Consider the following 22,641-nt stretch of genomic DNA (forward strand, 5'->3'; position numbering starts at 1 on the left):
AGGAAACTGTGAAAGGTCAACAATTAAATATCTTTTATCATATTGTTCAAATATTTATTGGATTGGAGGATCAATATGAAAGAACTTGTGGGTCTGTGGGTATCAAGTGTCTCTGGGTAGGAGTGCTGATCTAGGATCAGGTCTCACTGTCCATGTAATCAAAATGAATTGTGTTCTAAAAAAGACACAACTGATCCTTAGTCCTGAACGCCTGCTTGATGCTACGGCCCCATGGTGAACATCAATATGTTAAATTAAACAATGAGAGATGAACTAGTATGACACCTTGTGGTGGGTTGTTCTTAGTACACTTCTCAGCCTGTTCCTAGCAACAGCTCACCCACCTTACAGGACCAGAAGGAAATTACACAAACTTATATATATATTTTAAAGTGGGGGGAGAAAAAGAGGAAGAAGAACTTATGTAAAGATTTGCCCTGTTGACTTTGCAACATCATCAAATGAGACTCTTGGGTTAAAACTAATTATTTATTCCATTCAAATATTTGTATATTACATGTTAAATAATACAAACACTGTGCTATGAATATCCTTTCCCAGAATTCCCAGAGCCTCTAAAACTCGGAACATAAGCACAAAAGAACAAAGAAACTTGMAATTGAGAGTTTTCTACACCGGGGAATGAGTTGAATGGGACATTTTACACCCATTCTATACCCTTTTTGGTACATACATTTCTTAGCAATTAACAGAATTTAATGAAAAAAGGCATTTAAAAATGACAAAAAATATCAATAATCTTGGCCTACTTTTCATGGAAAGTTATTGGACACCGAGTCCACCGAGACAGGCAGGCACAACAGTCAATGTAAGAAAAATCGATCACATCTTGATTGGACATAAYAAGGACTTGAGCGTGTAAGAGGGTACTCCTATGGCTTGTGCCCTATACATCGAGATACATCTTAGAAGCAGGTGTGTGTGTGTGTGTGTGTATGTGTGTTGATCAGACAGGAAGCTTTTCCAGGAACTGTGATACCAAACTTTGATTCCCTCTGTTCTAAGCAAASACACATGTAGATGAATCCACAGTGTGACTTCCATGTTAACGAATCAGTAGCATTTTCAGTTTAAGGACACAGTGGATGATCTCATAATGGAACATGGGCTAGTGCACAGTAACATGGGAAGGGGCTTGTACTGAACTGTAGCTCCACTCACTGGCAACCTTGGTTTAGATGGAAGGCAGGTTTTTTGGTGAGGTGTGAACTGAACGTATTGGAGCTTGCATCCTAGATGTCAACCGGCGGGATGTAAGGCAAGTTATTKTGGGTAATGGCAGTGTGGGTGTTGTGTTCAAACCCCCGTTCATTGGTCAATTCAAGGCAGGGTATTAGGGACAAACAATTATCGTGGGAGTGGCCCGGTTGAATCACTGGTCATTCTCATGCTGAATCCCAAAKCAGTCCCTTCCCCTCACCCCTCAGCCCTCCATTTGCGCTTTCACYCGCACCTCCTTCATATGAARAAGTGTCCCAAAGCTGAGGGTGTGAAAATGATCAGCCCCTTTGATAGCCACTTSGACCGAGCCAGCAAAGGTGCCGGTTCCAAAGCYAAGAGCTATTCCAACATGTCACGCAATATATTTTGTACAATTTCATTAAAAGAATGGAGCATTTGTTGTGTCTGATTTATATCTTGTAAAATGACAATTAATTTTGAATTTCATGCTCATATTATTTAAATGTCATACATGAATTGCATAATTCAAGTCAAGACTGTGTCCCGAAGTTAATGGGTTTATTTAATCCCSTCGCCACTCTGGGAGTTTTGTCAGCAACACGTGACTACGTAGYGCCATGAATTGGTAGGGSTGAGGTATAGGRGAGAGGCTGGTTTGGGATTCACTGGTACTTTACCTCTAAGACAGTGCAGACAGAGAGTTAGTGTTTGGCGAACGCCTGGATCATTTCTACTTAGGAATGATAATTATCTCGCCTTCCTTGCTTTGAAAATACTAAATAATGCACTCTTAAATTACTTTAAAAAATAAATAAAAAAWTTCTCCATATAGAAATAAATATTTCTCTGCACTTAAGCCAATTAAACCTTAAACTCAAGACTAAATCACTACAGATAAATATGTTAAGCCACCATCTAATTTATGAGTCATCCCATTAAATACAAAACAAGTCTTAACTGATACCATCTGCCCACACAACGTAACTAATAACCCACATAGATACAGGCAAAGTCATGGGACGATGCAAAAATAAAATTATAATTTGGCAAATCAGTTTTATTAAAGGGGATTTGTGCTCGGGATGATAAAACACATTTCCTCTTTGACCAAGTGTGACCCTTTGCAAATCCCTCAGAGTGAGAGATAGAGACATTGGGCAAAAGCACTTCCAGACTTAGAGACTTCCTCAGCCTAAAACTGTCAACATCTTCCACTCCTTTCAAAACAGAGTGGCTTGGTCGGTCTCAAAAATCCTGTCTTTTCTCTTTCACTGTTTAAGATTCCTCCGTTCCACCCCCATCCTCACAAGTGCTACTGCAGATTCTTCAGGATGCGTCCATAGCGGAAGTCGTAGACGTGGCGACACATGAACACCAGGTCGGGGTCGATGTCCGTTGGCACACAGCAGTGGGCAGGGACGGCGTATTCGACAGAAGGCGGCACCACTCTGGTGGCACGTTCAGGGAGATCCTCCCCCTGACGAGTCACCAAGGCACAATATCTGAAACACCAAGCCGAAGGACATGTCAAAAAGACTGCGCAAATAAGTGAACAAATACAATGCAACAAATAAAATGTAATACAATCCACTCAACATCTTGTGTCTCCCACATGCTATTCATTGTCACACCCCATCTCCCATCAGAGATGAACAGACCTTACCTACAGTACTGTGCTAACGTCAACACGTAGCACTTGTCTTCAATGCAGGCCACACTGTTTTCATCCTGATGCCGAGATGCAAAAATTTCATTCTGGAAATGAAGTTGGGTGACAAGAGGGGAGAAAACTGTATGAATCTCATGAACCAAAACAAATCAAATGTTATTTATCACATGCGCCAAATACAACAGGTGTAGGGAGACCTTACAGTGAAATTCTTACTTACAAGCCCTTAAAAACCAACAATGCAGTTTTAAGAAAAAATAAGTGTTAAGTAAAAAATAGATAAAAGTAAAAGATACAAATAATTAAAGAGCAGCAGTAAAATAACAGTAGCGAGGCTATATACAGGGGGTACTGGTACAGAGTCAATGTGCGGGGGCACCGGTTAGTCGAGGTAATTGAGGTAATATGTACATGTAGGTAGAGTTAAAGTGACTATGCATAGATAATAAACAGAGAGAAGCAGCAGCGTAAAGGGATAGTTCAGCGATTTAACATACTGTATTTACATATATAAAAATATGTAATTTCTGAACGATCCACTAACTACGTATGTCTGACATCATCATCATCATCATCATCATCAAGACCCACTTGGGAAGGTCTACACAGACTTTTCTGATGTGCAAACTGACTAGCCAAAATCTAAAATTGACCCTTAACCAAACCCTTAATAACCAACTCTAAAATATCAGTTTGCACATCAGAAAAGTCTGTATAGTCCTTTTCAACCCACTTCCCCATCTGGAAATCACCCAGTCATGGGAATTTAAAAAATGGTGCAGTCTAAGTTTTGATTTAATCCTAGCTGGTTATCCTTTCAGAGACTTCTGTAAAGCAGAGCAGTAGCTTTGGTCTTCTCAAAGCCCAGGGTATTCAGCAGAGCACACTGTAGTAAAACATTTTACAACCGTAATAAAAATCAGTTTTTTTAATTGGACGAGTTCAGCTAGTGCCTCCCGGTTTCAAAACGTTTTCTCCCTTCTGAACACGCCCCAACTTTCTCTCGCAGAGCATTGTGAATAAGGCTGCTGTTTATTATTCATAGCCTGGGTGAACAAAGTGTGTTTGTTCCTGGGGGATATTGACAACGGGAAGCCTGTACAGCCTATTTCTCCAGGAAATACATAATTAAACGGAAACAATGTGTTTGCCATCTCTTTTCCCAGGCTGAGTCTGCACAGACATTGTAGATGGCAGCCACAGTGAGAACTGGGCTTTCTGGAGAACTCACCTCACAGTATGAACTGGGCTTTCCAGAGAACTCACCTCACAGTGTGAACTGGGCTTTCCACAGAACTCACCTCACCGTGTGAACTGGGCTTTCCACAGAACTCACCTCACCGTGTGAACTGGGCTTTCTGGAGAACTCACCTCACAGTGTGAACTGGGCTTTCTGGTGAACTCACCTCACCATGTGAACTGGGCTTTCCACAGAATTCACCTCACAGTGTGAACTGGGCTTTCTGGAGAACTCACCTCACAGTGTGTGTTGGGATTGCGCCCCCCCTGTGTGTGTTCTGGGCGGTAGAACCAAAACAGGCTCATCATCATCTCTCCTGAGGACACACAGACAGTGAGTGCCATTTTCAGAGTGAGAAGAGGATTACTAACGTTGTATCGAATTGAACATTTGATGTGATGTGTAGGGAGCCCATCCATAATCATTTAAACTTTGTCACATTCTACAAAAGTTTGTGGCAAACAGAGCGTTTGATTGCTGACTGGAATGCCAGATGGGCAGGTTTTGTACTTTTTCATACTGCTCCATCAGTTGCCAGGCAAGCTCACTTGAGTGCCGACCAAGTATTTAAAACAAAACCAACACTACTTGAAGTGTTTTTTTAAACACGGCTATAGTTTTATTTTTCATCCATCTGTATCAGTTCAGCTATATGTGAAAGAGGCAGAACTTCACCTGATTCGGGGTCCTTCCACAGGGCTGAGATTTTGGCTACGTAGGGCAGAGACTTCTTCCTGGTACCGGAGCGCAGCAGGACTGTGTCTCGAACCCGAATGACCTCCTCGTCRCGCTGTACTCCTTCGAAACATTTGCGCAACACTGTCGTCTCTTCCCCCTGGAAACATAGTCAATATGTCATTGTTGTTGGTACATACTATTAGCATTGTTGTTAGCACACGCTAATCACCCGCTTATTAGAATTGTTATTAGCACATGCTAATCACCCGGTTATTAGCATTGTTTTTAGCACAGAAGTAAGAGTGGATGGTAATGCATACAGACTAAGTTTTCCTTTAGAGGAAATTCTAATATTCTGTAGCCTCAGTTAGCTACCTGAAAAGGTACAACCAGTATCTCTTAACACACAGCGACACATACCACAGTGAAAACCTCCTTCTCGAAGGGCACGCCCACGGGCAGCCAGCCATTGGTTGCCCGGCGACGGGTGATCCTCTGCTGCTTGGCAGCTCTGCTGACGGCAGGCCCCAGCTGATGCTTGTCTTGAATATGGGAGTCACCACGGACCTTTGCACTCTGAGGACACTCCCGGGTCACTTGCAGCGGAATCCTCGATTGGCTGGGGACCGGTAGAGGGTTCTGGAGGCGGGGCACTGATTGGCCAGCTGGGGGAGCGCTGGCGGTGGCAAGGCAGCCTTGTGTGGGGGAAACTGGGGCAGAGGGGGGGCTGTGGTCCTCCAAAGGCGAGGAGTAGTCTTCTGTGGGGAAAAGTGGAACAGTCAAACACTGGAGTAATCAGTCTCTTAAACTCACACTCACCAGCACATCTTACTTCACATTCATCCTCTCCTTTCCTGCCAGGGGCCACTCTGCTTCACATTCATCCTCTCCTTTTCCTGCCAGGGGCCACTCTGCTTCACATTCATCCTTCTCCTTTCCTGCCAGGGCCACTCTGCTTCACATTCATCCTCTCCTTTCCTGCCAGGGGCCACTCTGCTTAACATTCATCCTCTCCTTTCCTGCCAGGGCACTCTGCTTCACATTCATCCTCTCCTTTCCTGCCAGGGGCCACTCTGCTTCACATTCATCCTCTCCTTCCTGCCAGGGGCCCACTCTGCTTAACATTCATCTCTCCTTTCCTGCCACGGGGCCACTCTGCTTCACATTCATCCTCTCCTTTCCCTGCCAAGGGGCAGGAAAGTGTGATCAGAGGGAGGGAACATACATCTGTACAAGCAAAAGGCTCTCGGAGACATTTACAAAGAGAGCACAAGTAAAAAGGGGTAATAAAATAATCAGCCAATATGCAGCACTGCCTTCAGGGAGCGAACCAACAGAGCTGCTAAAAGTTTTGTACAGGCATCAGTACGGCTTTGAAATGAAAATTGATGGCTGTGACTTACATTTTATCTTGTATATACCTTTTCAGCATTTGTATACATTATGTGTTAATGTTGCTGTCTATATGTTCAAATCTTTCTGTTATCTGACTTGACACAACTGAACCTTCTGGAATAATGTAATAATTATGATACTGTAATAGTGATGCACTGGAGAGACGTTTTTTTAGTGAATAGCGTTTAGCCACCTATTATGCAAATATTTTACTTATATATATATTTTATTTTTTATTATAGCATTTATGTTACTTGCCTCCCATCATCTCAGTCAGCACTCATTTACCACTAGTGTTCCATCAGCTGATGCATGATTGGCCCTGTACACAATGGTAGTGGAGACGCTGTAATGTAATGTAGGAGTGTGTGTGGAGTCTTTGAAAACCCCAAAGGAATCAACCCACCACACTAGAGTAGTGCAGGTTCACCTGAACATTAAGGCCAGCTAGGATGATACAACAAATGTCACATTATAATAGACTCTCGCAATCGGATAGCTTGTGGTAGTAGYAAAWWWAAAAAAAAAAAGAAGTCTCCGTCACTTCTCTGGGGAAAAGGGTCAATTTATGTGTCACATCAAAGCAGGCAGCTCAACAGAGGCAACAAGACATTGTCAAATACCAATTTACCTCAGCTAATAGTGCCTCTGAGCGGGCTAGCCAACGACACGCCATCTTGATCTGCAATCAGCATACTTAAATGAAGTCAGGASTGCTGCTGTGGTCCCCGACAAATACGATCTGACCACAGACCAGCTGAGAACAAATTCCCTCAGTAAGAGTGGCCCTGCTCTGTCGTCATCCACTGCTCCGGAGGCAGTGACTCAAGTACTGCAAAGGGGCTATGGGACTCCTGGCTGAAATGACATGTGGAATCATTTCAGTCTGTCTTCTGTGTGTGTGTGTGTGTGTGTGTGTGTGTGTGTGTGTGTGTGTGTGTGTGTGTGTGTGTGTGTGTGTATATATATATATATATGGTTTGTTAATCTTTATAGCAGAGCTCGATACTGAACACACAAGACAGGCTGAAATGATTCCACATGTACCCGCAAAAGACCAGTCTCAACGCCAACAGTGAAGAGGCGACTCCGGGATGCTGGCCTTCTAGGCAGAATTGCAAAGAAAAAGCCATATCTCAGACTGGCCAATAAAAATAAAAAGTTTAAGATGGGCAAAAGAACACAGACACTGGACAGAGGAACTCTGCCTAGAAGGCCAGCATCCCAGAGTTGCCTCTTCACTGTTGACGTTGAGACTGGTGCTCTTGCGTGTACTGTTTATGAAGGTGCAGTTGAGGCTTTGTGAGGCGTCTGTTTCTCAAACTAGACACTAATGTACTTGTCCTCTTGCTCAGTTTGCACTGGGGCATCCCACTCCTCTATCTATTCTGGTTAGAGACAGTTTGCGCTGTTCTGTGAAGGGAGTAGTACACAGCGTTGTACGAGATCTTCAGTTTCTTGGCAATTTCTGCATGGAACAGCCTTCATTTCTCAGAACAAGAATGACGTGACGAGTTTCATAAGAAAGTAATTGGCCATTTTAGCCTGTATTGAACCCAAATGCTGATGCTCCAGATATCACGTAACTCAAAGAAGGCCAGTTTATTGCTTCTTTAATCAGAACAACAGTTTCCAGCTGCTGAATATAATGGCAAAAGGGTTTCCTAATGATCAATTAGCTTTTAAAATTCAACTTGGATTAGCTAACACAACGTGCCATTGGAACACAGGATGATGGTCTGATAATGGGCCTCTGTACCCGCTCATGTAGATATTCCATTAAAAAATCTGCCATTTCCAGCTACAATAGTCATTTACAACATTAACAATGTCTACACTGTATTTCTGATCAATTTGATGTTAATTTAAATGGACAAAAAAATGTCTTCTCTTCAAAAAACAAGGACATTTCTAGTGACCCAACTTTTTTAACGGTAGTGTATATATGACCACTAGAAGTAAATGGGGTTTCGGTTGATCAAGAGCACAGCTTGGCATCTCCAGACGAATAGTCCACAGCTTAAATAGTAAATACAGTACATTCTACTTACACAATCTGTGGTGATTCCTCATTGGACCTACTCATGCAACTAATGGCTAGAGTGCGGGCAGGGGAGTGGCGGGCGGGGGGGAGATGTCGGGCGGGGAGATAGCGGCGGGGAGAGTAGCGGCGGGGAGAGTGGGCGGGCGGGAGAGGGGCGGGCAGGGAGAGTAGCGGCAGGGAGAGTGGCGGGCAGGGAGAGTGGCGGGCAGGGAGAGTAGCGGGCAGGGAGAGTGGCGGGCAGGGAGAGTGGCGGGCAGGGAGAGTGCGCGGGCATTGAATCCCTAGAACACATAAATCCTAACTCTAGAACCCTAATCCTAGAACACCTAATCATAAATCAGAACATCTAATCCTAACCCTAGAAACATTATAACAAATCCATTCTCTAAACACCCTAATCCTAGAACCCTAATCCTAGAACACAACGACAACGTTCTTGAAAACTTTAGATTCTTGCCTCACCTGTGACATTTCTGATTCTCTGTATTCTAAAAAAGTAAAAACATGAGAATTTTCTCTGCAGATTGTTGCTGATTTGACTGATTGACTAAAAAAGGTCACTGAGCCATCTCAAATATGCGGTTAACACTCTGCAATCATCATGACCCATTCACATCATTATTACTACATATATATATAGGCATTTCTGCCTTCTCTTACCRATCTTGATGTTATGGCTGCAGCTGGAGCAACCTGCATTATAGCAGCACCCCCTGCTGGCGAGGGTTGTTACTGCTCTGTAGGGGTAGCGACTGATTCTGCAGGGTTCTCCATAGCAGTAGACCGGGTGGGCGATTCCTGAGGGGTGGGAGCCGGTCGGGGACAGCAGCTTGGGACTCTGGACCCCACCAGGGCACAACGTGATGGAAGCCACAGAAGAGGGTGGGTAGGGCATGGGGCTGGAGCTCATGGAGGTCATGAGGGTAGAGGAGGTCTCGCGGTGGGCAAAGTGGACATAATAGCCTGAGAAACATGGGTAAGGGTGGGGGCCTATGGTCAGGGCATGTGGGTGGGCAAGGGAATGGGGAGAGAGGAGGTAGCCCTTGGAGAGCGAATGCTCCTCAAGTTCGTCGTCACCGAAGCTCTTTTGGCCAAGGAACAGGGCCAGTCGGCGGCAGTACTCCCCCGACCTTTCCTGGGAGCAGCAGCAGAAAGGAGGAGTTGCCTGGGTCTCGACTGGCTCCACCACAGACTTCATCGGGTAGCCAAGCAAGGATCCACACTGGAAGTCAGATCTGATGGAGCCATTACCCCCTGTGGTCCCCTCCCACTGGGGTTCTGGGTGGAAGTATTCCCTTTTACAGAGATTACAGCATCTCTGAACCAGCTGCGGCTGGGCCTGGGATTGCCTGTGATGGACTTCATGACGATGTCGTTTCTTTAGCTTGATCCTCACTACTCRACTCAGCTGGTTGCAGTTGGTCTTGGCCCCCCGGTGTTTGGCTTTGAAGGAGGTGCTGGTGATCTTGAGCAAAGCAGCCGCATTGAGGCTGGCCTGACGCCGAGGGGTGGGACCGTACAGACTCAGCAGACCCACATCCTCCATCTTCATAGCCTTTTGGTATTTTTTGGAACTTCCAGTTCCACAAATGTCTGATTTTGCCACCTTAGCACCACTTGGGGTGTTATGGCCCAAAATGATTGCATCCTTTGCCAGATTCCCATTGGAATGTAGCTTATTTGCGAGTCTGGACCCTTGCGGATGTTCTCTGTATAAGAGCAGACTATTCACAGCCTCCGCGTTGAGAGAGGCCAGCCTCCGTRTGCGAGGTTCCYCGACAGGTAATGTGCATAACACTTTTGATTGATTGTTTGGTTCCGGCGCRAGCCGATAGGCTTTGCAGGTCTTTTGTCTAGACTTGCAGGGCTTGGTCCTTCCATGCACCAGGCTATGGCTCCCTTCTTCTTTGGTCTCTATTGGAGCTTCCAAGCAGCTCTCCTTGTCCTCATCACCGCTTGCCTCCAGACGAGTGAGAAGGACTCGACAGTCGAGGCTGTCCCCCTCGCATAGATCCAGCTTCCTGCCCTCCTCCTCTTCCCACAGTTCATTGCTCTCCTTCACACTGCCTCTCTTTACCTCCTTGGGCCTCCCTCTTTTTAGTTTTAGCCGGGKTCCCCCCACCATGGCCTCCGCATGTGGCAGACCTACCTGCTCCCAGGAGTCACTGGGGCGGTATCTGCATGGGTCATCACATCCCTTCATACAGACCCTGGGGGAGGAGACCAAGAAATCAATACATGGGAAGAGTTTTTTTTGCAAAAACCGACATGACAGTGGATGAATACCTTAATAAGAAAGTTTGGCTCAATACAGTTTTTATTACGGCCATAAAAAACAGCTATATTTTATCTGCTGAAACACTGATGTGGTTGACCACATATTAAACCTGTAGTAGAAACGGTTAGCACAGAGGGGATATGGGTTTCAAAAAGCGACAAGGTCAGAAAGATACCGCTGCTGACTGACATACGATCATATCGATGGAGGAATTACCACACACACACACACACACACACACACACACACACACACACACACACACCACACACACACACACACACACACACACACACACCACACACACACACACACACACACACACACACACACACACACACAGTCATATTTCCAGGAAATCAAAATCTTGCCCTTATCCTATTGTGCAGATCCAAGTGATTCATCAAACAAGCTTCAGATACTACTTTATCTACATCCTCACAGAATACATTGCAATAAACATTTAGCTCTCAGGAAATACAATCACACTCTAGTCATAATGTCTAAGAGTGGATTGTCATTCACAAATCGGAAAATCGCCACTTTCCACATTGGCCATTCATATCTAAGACTCCCGGATTGAAGTCGTTTTTCCCAATACTGGCTGCACTGAAATAAAACCTAAAACCTGAAATGACCCATAGTCTTCTGATGACTTGCTTTCTCTTACGGCACGTCATCTTCTATCAAACTATGAACATATCATAAAATGGGCCTATCATCAATCTGCAACCATTCAAATGTTGGTGTGACTACTACCCACTGAAATCAATGAGGGGAAACACCCATAACTCTAAACTAACTAGTCACCCCCCCCAATTCATTGGTTTGATATCATGAGGCAGTGGGAAATTCTTATGACATGAACGGAGGAGGTTTTATTCACACATCCAAGACATAAACATCCCTACCTTACAGYAACCCAGTCTGCCTTCCTATTGATGTAGTTCTGTTATTCCCACAAATCAGTTAGAACAGAAGTACAGGAGACCCCCGTCTCTATGCCRCATTTTTAGTCATTTTATTTAATCTTTATTTAACTAGGCAAGTCGGTTAAGAACAAATTCTTATTTACAATGACTGCCTACCAGGGAACAGTGGGTTAACTGTCTTGTTCAGGMGCAGAKRGACATATTTTTACCTTGTCAGCTCGGGGATTCGATCCAGAAACCTTTCGGTTACTGGAKCAATACTCTAACCACTAGGKTACCTGCCGCCTCATATGCATGATTGCTACCAAACACAAGTGGCTTACAGATCTGGGTTCTCTCAYGTACGAGCTTTGGAGTGCCAGATAAGTGGGGTTTGCACTTTTGGAACTATTCCATTGAGTTCATTGTGCCAAACAAGCTCAATCAAGCGCAGTATTTGAAAGAAACTGAACTGAACACAGGTCTGGTCCTTTTAATCTTCACAATAACGTTTCACTGGTTTCCTCCAATCTTTCAGAAACAAATAGCAACCTTTGCAAACCCACTACAGAGTCAAGATTAGAATAAGATAAYACAAGAAGAAGAAAAAAATAACTTAAAAACAGATGCCTGTGGTTTTGGTAATATTGCTTTAAAAAAAAAGTTTATGATCATTTAATTTACAAATCAATACTAAGATGTGTTGAAGASAATAATCCCCACAAGTATTAAGAGCATAACCAAATCAAAATGTCATTGTTCTTCTAAAAACAAGCCAACTCTATACAGGATTGCTTGTTCTTTCTTACGTATTTTCCTATTCTATAGCAGACATACGTTTTAAATGACAAGCACAATAACGGTAAATCGACTTGATTCTGCAAAGCATTTTTAGCCTTGCACTTCCAAACATCCCACAATTTGGTCGGCCATTATWTCCTGTGGACCATGAAATGTAATACACGAGAAAGACTAATTTAATTTACAGATAACGAGAGAACAGAAGGAGACACACATTGCGTTTCTGTCTATGGATATCAAATCAAGTTGCTTCATTGGGATACGACAGAAMGCTATGCAATGGATCACGTGTAACTGAAGCACATTGTTTTCTACAGACACGTTATATTGAGAAAGGGTCAAACTGAATAACTTGGAMTAAGAAAAATATATTTCTATGCTAYSCCTATAGCATCTAAATAATATTTTKTCTTTCTTTTWAAAATTATTTTACTTTCAATCACACCAAAAGTTGGTGTTGGGGAAGTATTTGCCGTTTGGCCACAATGATTGACCAACACATTGCAAGTGGATGGTGACAAATAGCCTACTGCTGGATAAGGAATAGCCTAATAATCTAAAGGTATCATCYTGTAACCCACAAAACCTGCCCTAAACTCAAATAATACTGAGAGAGAGAGAGGGGCAAAATACCATGGATATGGTGAGGGAAGCGACCTTACGCTACAGTGCAATTCCCATAGGGCGTAAAATCAATGGAATCCATATCATCGCGTTCCGTATTATCACCGTCCGGGTTTATCAGATTCATTTATCACCATGATGAYCACGAGGCTATAAAAACCACGAGATCGGCAACACACATTATGATTAACTAAATAACTCATATGGGTGTTCATTATTACTAATCGAATATGTCATACTTTAAGGCAGTCATTATGGTCTGCCCAGAAACCCAAATTATGAGATTGATAATGCATTGGCAGAATCTGTTCTGAATMATTGAGTTCCGTCATCGACATGGGATATTCTAACAGGATGACAGGCTGTGGTATAATATCAGAGGTAGGGGTTCAGGTGGATGCAGACGAGGAATAACTATGGTCACTGACTAAGCTTAATAAAGCGGTTATAATCATGTTATTACTACGTATTTTGCACTCAATTAGGATTTACATTAAATATGACGTATATGCGCTATGCAATTTTACCTTCGGTCCAGATGGAAGGTCCGTTTGAGTCCACTCTTAATTCAGATTACACCTTTTTATAAATTATGACCAGAGTCGACGTTTAATTTAGAAAAAAAACGAGCGCCCAATAGAGACATGGTAAAACGGTGACCTACTTCCGAAGTAGCATGCTGGAGATAGAATCCATGCGCTGCATTAAGAGACTGCTGTTGCGCTGGGACATCGAGTAAAATATCGTTCCAAGAGCTACGATTTTTCTCAAAAGATTCCTATTATCGAAGTTTACCGAGGTCAAAATGAACTGCCAGTAATTGCAATATCGCTCTGTTCTACCTTCAACGATCAAGTTTTCTCCGACAATTAAAACTTGCTGCATGAATAAAAACCTGCTTCACGACACTGCGGCGCCCGGGACTATGAAACAAATCAATATCAGGCGGAAACTTTGTTACAAAGTCTTCCTTGAATCAACCCCAATCGGAAAATKTCCAAACTAAATGTAAACCAATGACAACGACGGRATTGCGCGTCTTTGAAATCTAGGTTGTCCAATCAAAGTCTATTTCCTCCATGGGATGGAACAAATTCAGTTCAGGCTATRCAATGTCCACCTATCAAAACAATAAAACGGTGAAATACATTTCAAATCAATATCCTGCAATGAAAGTATAGGCCTAATTAAACCTATATGAAATCCATGCCTCTTTTGCTCCTATTGCTTTGAATAACATTCTGAACATCCACTAGGTTATTATAGCTTTCTTCTCAACCATAGTAAACATAAAGGCTCTCTTATATTTGCCTGAGGACTCAGAAGTGAATCATTTCACTGCTCCATCTTCGCTGCATGCTTCAGTCTGAGACTGCCATCATTGAAGTCGTTTGTGGTGAAGTCGTTTGTGGTGAAGTCAAAATGAGGGGGGTGTTGTACAATACAAAGTAAATCAGCGATTGGATCATCTCTAACCAATCAGAGTATCAAAGACAATGATGACTTAATCTGGATCTAGCCCAACCCATCGGTTTCTGGGATCAATCAGAATGGTTAGAATGCGTTTGCATTCTAGAAATAGTCGGGGAGGTACTCGGATCCCGATTTATTGTGGAAAAGAAACTGACGTCCGTGGGCGTGGCCGAGCGTTTGCCCGGAGTTAGGTGTTTGGGTAGCCACGCAACTCTGATATATTTTCACACTTCAAGTAAATGGTATAATGTTGAGCTAATAATTTTAGGCTGAGACAACTTTATGGTAATTTTAGTATAATGTTGGCATCATGTCAAAAATCACACTTATTGGGGTAAATCATAATTGGTCWCATCAATATTCAGTTTGTAGTGTATGATAAACAGCTGTAAAAGGCCTCATGTCTGATTTAATGGAGTATGAAAARGGCTAAATACAGACAGCAGAGAGCTTGACCCCCTACACTGAATCAGCACCTAAATTGCATTCTGAGCACTTGCTCCTCACTTAGCATGACATTTAACACCTAAGCCTTTCCTTTCTGACTGGAACCAACTTTAACAATGTCTTTGTGCAATGGTTTTTAATTACAGTATAGATTAATTCTGACTCCAGTTTTAATGGGACAATATCAGGCACCAATTCCCCTATTCTGAATGAGTGAATATGAACAAAAAACATCTTCCTCATATCTTCAAATGAGTCATACCTGTTCATTAAAGCGCGAATGAAGGAAATAAACAACTGATACTAAGTGGCCTATGTGTCATCAATATGAGTCAGAAACATTTATTTTTGTGTCAAAATTGACTACAAAGTGTAAATAGGATAKATTTGTTCATAAATTCAGCGAGTTCGTCAGGACTTASTTGAGGGTTAAAAGAGTCGAAAAGAATTTGGTTTGAAATATACTTAATTATCAAYGGTAAAAGTCTAAATYATTTCACATTCCTTATATTAAGCAAACCAGATGYCAGAATGTATTTTTATTWTACAGATAGCCAGGGGCACACTCCAACACTCAGACATAATTTACAAATGAAGCATTTGTGTTTAGTGAGTCCACCAGATCAGAGGCAGTAGGGATGGTCTCTTTAAAAGTGTGTGAATTTGACAATTTTCCTGTCCTGCTAAGCATTCGAAATGTAATGAGTACTTTTGGTTGTCAGGGGAAATTTATGGAGTAAAAAGTACATTATTTTCTTTTGGAATGTTGCGGACAAGTAAAAGATGTAAAAAAAATATGAATAGTAAAGTAAAGTACATTTACCCCCAAAAAACTATTTACTGTACGTAGTATTTTAAAGTATTTTAACTTAAGTACTTTACACCACTGAAAACCTCTTTGGCAAAAATGTCTGAATGATTTACAGATTTCTTGAGTTAACTTCGATTCATTCTGACTATTTTGAGGAAGTGATACTGGCTTTGTTACTACGGTGTCTAATGGGGGACAAACATCAGTAACTGCCACATTGAATTGCATCCCCAAGACTGAAATACATTTTTCCTTAGTGAGCAACAGAGAAACACATGCGGAATAGGTACATTCAGTTGCTCTTTAAGCTCCAAGCGGAAGAAAATGGACTGAAACCGCGAGGGACTACAAATCAACATGGATCTTTCCAATAAGAAACTTTCATTTTTATTTTCTGTTGAAAAACCTTTTCCATTGCGTGCCTTAATGAATGCAAACCAYGTGCCATGAGATAAAAAATTGTAATTTAGCATCCCGTTGAAACAGTGGTGTAAAGTACTTAAGTAAAACTACTTTAATGATCTACAACTTAAGTAGTTTTTTTTGGGTATCTGTACTTTACTATTAATATTTTTGACTACTTTTACTTTTACTTCACTACATTCCTAAAGAAAATGATGTACTTTTTATTCCATACATTTTCCCGGACACCCAAAAGTACTCGTTKCATTTTGAATGCTTAGCAGAACAGAAAATGATCCAATTCACACACTTATCAAGAGAACATCCCTGGTCATCCCTAGTGCCTCTGATCTGGTGGACTCACTAAACACACATGCTTCATTTGTACATGATGTCTGAGTGTTGGAATGTGCCCCTGGCTATCCGTAAAAAATATATATTGTGCAGGTAAAAAAAAAAAAATTGTGCCGTCTGGTTTGCTTAATAGAAATAATTTTTAATTATTAATACTTTTACTTTTGATACTTAAGTATATTTAAAACCAAATACATTTTGACTTTTACTCAAGTAGTATTTTACTGGGTGACTTTCACTTTCACTTGAGTCATTTTCTATTAAGGTATCTTTKCTTTTACTCAAGTATGAGAATGTAGTACTTTTTCCATCACTGCTTGGAAACAACTTTCATGATCACTATAAAGCAGCATAGAGAGAGAGAGAGAGAGAGAGAGAGAGAGAGAGACATGACACCAATTTGAGAAGTTTACAATTGCTTCAAAATCAGTTAATAAAGTACGGTAGTGTAGTTACTACTTCCAAAGTTATTTACCATTAATATTGACACAGCATGTCAGGTGTTGAATGCTTGAATGTACAGAAGACGTACACAAACTTCAAACTGTTTGATGCTTGCCATGAACTCAACAGGCAGCAAATGTGAACATTCATTTGTACACGTTCGTGTGCACAGATTTGTTAGATGACAGTTCACAACCTCTGTTCAGATGGGAGATGACACAGGAAGTCTAGTTAGCTTCAGCTCATCTTCAAAGAGCAGGGCAAGATGCCAGGGACAGTGACAGATGGAGCTGAGAGAGTGAGCGAGTGAGAGGAGACTTGAAACTAACCACTGTGTGTGTGTGTGTGTGTGTGTGTGTGTGTGTGTGTGTGTGTGTGTGTGTGTGTGTGTGTGTGTGTGTGTGTGTGTGTGCGTGTGTGAGAGAGAGAGTGATTGGGAGTCTACTTGCGGTCAACATTTTAGATCTCATCAACTCACATGGACATTTTTCAGTTACAACCTGGCCCTTTGTTGACAGCTTTTCTACGCCAGTAAAAAAGGTTGACATGCCTCTCAAAAACCATCAGGAACAATGGACCTCTGACTAGTAGGGTCTGTCTTTCCGAAGATCTGAAGTGGGGAGGTGCCCAATGTCATTCATCTGTCACTTTGAAGGACACTTTATGCCATGTGCTCTGTGCTTTTCAGTGAAAGATAAGAGACATACAAAACCCCTCGGGGGGTGACAGCGGCTGACTCCTAAAACAGGAGTTACTGTCCCTCACCATGTAAATACTCAAGTGTGATAAGAGAGAAGCCAGGGAGCCCTTCAAATCTATTGCAGCTGTGGATCCACCAACAGCTGACGTTGGTTGGTTTCAGTGGCCGTTTTCCTCGGGAACAGACCAGTACATTTCACAGCTGACGTTGGTTGGTTTCAGTGGCTGTTTTCCTCGGAACAGACCAGTACATTTCACAGCTGACATTGGTTGGTTTCAGTGGCCGTTTTCCTCGGAACAGACCAGTACATTTCACAGCTGACGTTGGTTGGTTTCAGTGGCCGTTTTCCTCGGGAACAGACCAGTACATTTCACAGCTGTGTCATTTGGCTTGAGTCCAGGTAGTGGCTGCTGTTTTGAGGTTTGTAGTGTGGCCATATGAAACAAGTTATCCTCAACATTAGAGCAAGTTTAACAACTGACAGCTTTACATGTGACTTATTAAACATTCCACGCTGGTACTAACTTCATTCAGGCATTAGTATTTTGCACCATTAGTGGAAGCAACTTCGATGCCCTTGGGKGTTTTTATTATGTGTAGGGGACATTAAAAAAAAGTTTTTGCTTTCTGGTATCACAGCAATGTAAATGCTGTTTGTGACTGAAGGTGGTTCTCATCTTCAGAGAGGAGTTAATTACAAAGATAACCTCCGGGCTGACATGTTAGATTTTTTTTTATCACTAAGCACAAACTCTGTTTGTGATAWCACCAATGATAATCTTGACACTCATAGAATTAGATACAATTATAKGTCATCTATTTGATTAGATGATCTGCAGAAGTATAACTGGACATAAGATTTCTTTAATGACTTGGTGGCAGCAGTAAGGTCATTTTCCAACAGGACACCATGAGACTCCGTCCATCATAGACACTGAAGCGAATTCGGGGTGTAGTCCCGAATTGGGACTCGAACCAGTGACGGTCAACCCAACACCTCGGCCATTATGCCAAGAGATCCAAACCTCTTGACGAGGTCACTATGTGTTGGGTTAGGGTTGCTACATTTGTCACCACATGAGAGTCGTCTATTTTAGAACGTCACACCAGCAGAGATAAACCATCAATGGGCTTCTCTTCCCCTTTAAATTATTTTTGAATGACTGCCCTTGAAACAGGCTCGACCTAGAAAGCTAACCATACAGTTTGTATTTATAATTTATAGTAGTGTTGGTTCCATGATTCATGAGCTGAAATAAAAGAACCCACTTGTTCCATACTCACATAAAGCTTATTTCTCAAAAAATGTGTTTACATCCCTGTTAGTGAACATTTCTCCCTTGCCAAGATAATCCATCCACCTGACAAGTGTGGCATATCAAGAAGCTCATGTTTAACCTTTATTTAACTAGGCAAGACAGTTAAGAACAAATTCTTATTTACAATGACAACCTAATTCAGGGCAGAAAAACAGACTTTTACCTAGTCAGCTCGGGGATTCGATCCTGCAACCTTTAGGTTACTGGCCCAATGCTCGAACCACTAGGCTACCTGCCACCCCATTAAACAGCATGATCATTACACAGGTGCACCTTGTGCTGGGGACAATAAAAAGGCCACTCTAAAATGTGCAGTTTTGTCACACAACACAATGCCACAGATGTCTCAAGTTGAGGGAGCGTGCAATTAAAAATAAATGTAAAAAATATTGTCACGTGTCAAAATTACTGTGAAATGCTTACTTACAATCCAATCCCTTAACCAACAACGCAGTGAAGAAAATACCTAAAAAAAGTTATAYAAAGTTACAAATAAGTAAAGAACAGCAGTAAAATAACATTAGCGAGGCTATATACAGGGGGTACAGATACAGAGTCAATATGCGGGGGCACCGGTTAGTCGAGGTAATATATACATGTAGGTAGAGTTATTAAAGTGACTATGCAAAGATAATAACAGATGTGTGTGTAACCACGTCAGTCAAGGACCTCCACATCTGACTTCTTAACCTGCAGGATCGTCATTATGCATTTGGGTCCCAAGGTTTTTATATGACCAATCATATCAAGTGGTTCCAATGACGAATTTTGACGCGAGCCACCTTGCCTTGTGGCATGCTTCAACAAAGATGGCTGACAAAACATTACGGCGGAACCAATTGTAAGTTGCAATAATGTCATAACGAGTCAAGCAAAAATGTACAATTGAGAGGAATATGTTAGTTAATGTAGAGAAACGTTTGTGCAAATTTTTGTCATATAGTTAATTTACAAAAATCGCTATTTAGCAAGTTATCTGACTAGCTYACATTAGCCAGCTAGCTAGTGTTAGGAGAATGCATTMGTAATTCGTGTTGRTTAATGTTTTAGGGACTCCTGAGAAAAGCAGAAAACCAGGATGTCGRCTTGGGAAACAGTGGATGTAAAGAATCTAGCTAGCTAAAGCATTTACTGCAAATTGAATGTACAATTGTGTAAGCTTGCCTTGCAATGCAGCTGAAGTAACATAGCTAGCTAACCATTTACTTGCTTACTGTGTAGTGGAGGATAAAAAATAACTGTATACCTATGGATGTGTAGCTAGCAATAGTATGTAGCCGATCTGTGTATGGACCCTAAAACGTTTGGTATGAATATTAGTTCAGAACCTATCTATGAACCTCAGCTATCATAGTTGTTGTATCGACTTCAAGTCTGAATGGCATTAATGAAGCCTATGGATAGAGRAGAATATAGTAACTTTATTGTGCCATCCTATATACACACACATGTACTGTAGTTATTACCACGCATGAGATTCCCACATTGTAGCCTGTACAATGAATATATTCACTGATCATGTACTCTTCCTTGGCAAATAAAGGTGCGGTTCAGGTATGAATCTCTGAGACATTTTTCAGTCATATCAAACTCCATTATTTTAATGATGCRGTGTCTGTTTTGACTGGAYTGATGCTTAGAATTCCATAAAAAAARGTATCCCTTTTTATTTTACCACTACAATCTGTTCATCGGGCGAAACTGGAAAAAACAACTTGTGTAGAAAGTAAACATCCGCACCTCGATGGTGTCAARTGTGCTTATGTRCGCGTAATGAAAAAGTAGGGAAAAAATAAAAGCTTCCGACTATTTCTGGTCTAGCGATCGATGACAAACGAGCTCGCTGCCCAGACTTAAATAATTACAAAGAGGAGATWCTCCTGATTAAAATGGTGCCCATGTAACAGTATAGCTTCCGTCCCTCTCCTCGCCCCTACCTGGGCTTGAACCAGGGACCCTCTGCACACATCGACAACAGCCACCCTCGAAAGCATTGTTACCATCGTTTTTCTTTTTTTTCCACAAAAGCCGGGGCCTTGCGAGCGAGGGGAACAACTCTTCAAGGTCTCAGGTGAAGTGACGTCACCGATTGAAACGCTATTAGTGCGCAACCCCGCTAACTACTAGCCATATTCACACCCAGTTTAAACCCGAACTTGAAACAAATCTGACCAATATACACATTGCCGAGACATTTTCCCGATAGGAACAATGGAAGACCGCAGAGTTCCAATATTATATTTATTTTAGTTGTTTAGCATTGAATTACAAAACAACGTGAGCCAGGTCTCATTGCAACAACTAGCGAAGCAGGCTTGTGACGTTGTGAACAATAAGCTCTGGGAATAGAACGTTCGGAAGGCGAGTTGTCGCCCACGGTGAGCTCAATAGAATATAGAGAAGATGGCAGACGGTGAAAAATGCACTAAAATAAAGTATCTTTCGCGCATTACTTCCAAATGACGGCAAGCAGCTGGAAATGATGGTCATATATGAAACTGGTCTCCACAGCGATGCAAACTGAACTAGTTAATCAGACAGAACGTTGTAAACAAATGTTAATGTCAGCCTACTATCTACACGGATTTCAGAGCACTCTCGTCTGAGTGTACCAGAGCGCAGAATAATTACTTTACGAGCTGGTGTCAGTAAACGTTGGGAAAWAATGTAATTCAATTGTTTCCAGCAGCACATTTACAGTCACCAACGCTCTGGTTAACACGAAAACTGCCTTACCAGCTCTGCTAGGGRGAGTAAAACGGTCAGAGTTGTCTCATTTGTGTCTGGAAGTAGCTTACCAACGTTAGCTTGGGTGCTTGACTGCCGTTGTAAGGCCAGAACCCTCAAAGGAACCCTAGTCCTCGGCCCGAAAGTCCAGTGTGCGCTCCGAGAGCGAAACGGTCTGAATTTACAAACGGAAAATTTTTCTCTGAATGGAAACACCATAATATTAATCAAATTCATTAAGCCAAATTTCTTAAAATCAATCCAATATACTATGTTATTACAAAAAAGGTTTTAAATTCTCTGGTAATGCCAATACGGAATACCATCAAATGCTTCTCAAAGATGCCCTCTGGTGGTCAAWCTAGCAATAACTTGCAGTAACAAAAGATTTGGCTGAGAATTTAATTATGTGCCACAGAATGCTGCAGCAGCATGCAGSGTGTGCAGCAGTCTGCCGCAACTTTTAAAGGAGGAACCACTGTACATGCTCGTCGTCCTCACCAGAGTCTTGACCTGACTGCAATTCGGCGTGGTAACTAAATTCCGTGAGCAAATGCTCACCTTCCATGGCCACTGGCATGCTGGAGTAGTGTGCTCTTCACAGATGAAACCCCGGTTTCAACTGTACCGGCTAGACAGGGTGTATGGTGTCGTGTGGGCAAACTGTAACTCAGTCAAATCTTTCAAATTGTTCCATGTTGCGTTTATATATATTTTTTCAGTGCAACACAATAAATAGGAATGAGCTGCCAGTGCTTTACTACTGTATGGCTTGGAGCTAAGAGGACCAGTAAAGGCCATGACAAGTTATTTCAGATACTAATATCTCAAGATTGAAATTGATTAAAAAAAACAAAAAAAAACACATTCCCCTAAACTGATAGCGTGATTGAAGAAAAAGGTATGAGAATAAATTAGCAAAAAAATAAAAATATAAATGGCTTTAGTCTGCTAGTTTTTTTTAGTGCCACTACCAGTGAGAACAATAGTGTACTCAGTGAAACGCTCAGAACTTCATAGATTACTCAGTCATATCATTGCCAGTCAGTCATATCATTGCCAGTCAGTCATATCATTGCCAGTCAGTCATATCATTGCCAGTCAGTCATATCATTGCCAGT

At 42.0% G+C, this 22,641-nt stretch overlaps 1 protein-coding gene across 3 annotated transcripts in view; it reads right to left on the minus strand.

Annotated features, from left to right (window-relative positions):
* Positions 1-475: 475 nt before the first annotated feature.
* Positions 476-22,641, minus strand: part of bahd1 (bromo adjacent homology domain containing 1) — a 27,828-nt gene continuing 5,662 nt past the window's right edge. Inside the window, exons 1-7 of one of the 3 annotated variants that reach the window (XM_023994945.2) lie at positions 13,371-13,849; positions 8,890-10,439; positions 5,211-5,548; positions 4,788-4,947; positions 4,349-4,428; positions 2,867-2,958; positions 476-2,705 (exon numbers count right to left, since the gene is read on the minus strand). In XM_023994945.2, coding sequence (XP_023850713.1) covers positions 2,516-2,705; positions 2,867-2,958; positions 4,349-4,428; positions 4,788-4,947; positions 5,211-5,548; positions 8,890-10,432 — 2,403 coding nt within the window. In that variant the 5' untranslated portion in view covers positions 10,433-10,439; positions 13,371-13,849 and the 3' untranslated portion in view covers positions 476-2,515. Of the gene's footprint in view, positions 2,706-2,866; positions 2,959-4,348; positions 4,429-4,787; positions 4,948-5,210; positions 5,549-8,889; positions 10,440-13,370; positions 13,850-22,641 lie in introns of those variants that run through there. The other 2 variants (XM_023994946.2, XM_023994944.2) reach the window with 2 other exon arrangements.

Source organism: Salvelinus sp. IW2-2015, linkage group LG9 (assembly GCF_002910315.2).
Source record: "Salvelinus sp. IW2-2015 linkage group LG9, ASM291031v2, whole genome shotgun sequence".
NCBI lineage: Eukaryota > Metazoa > Chordata > Actinopteri > Salmoniformes > Salmonidae > Salvelinus > Salvelinus sp. IW2-2015.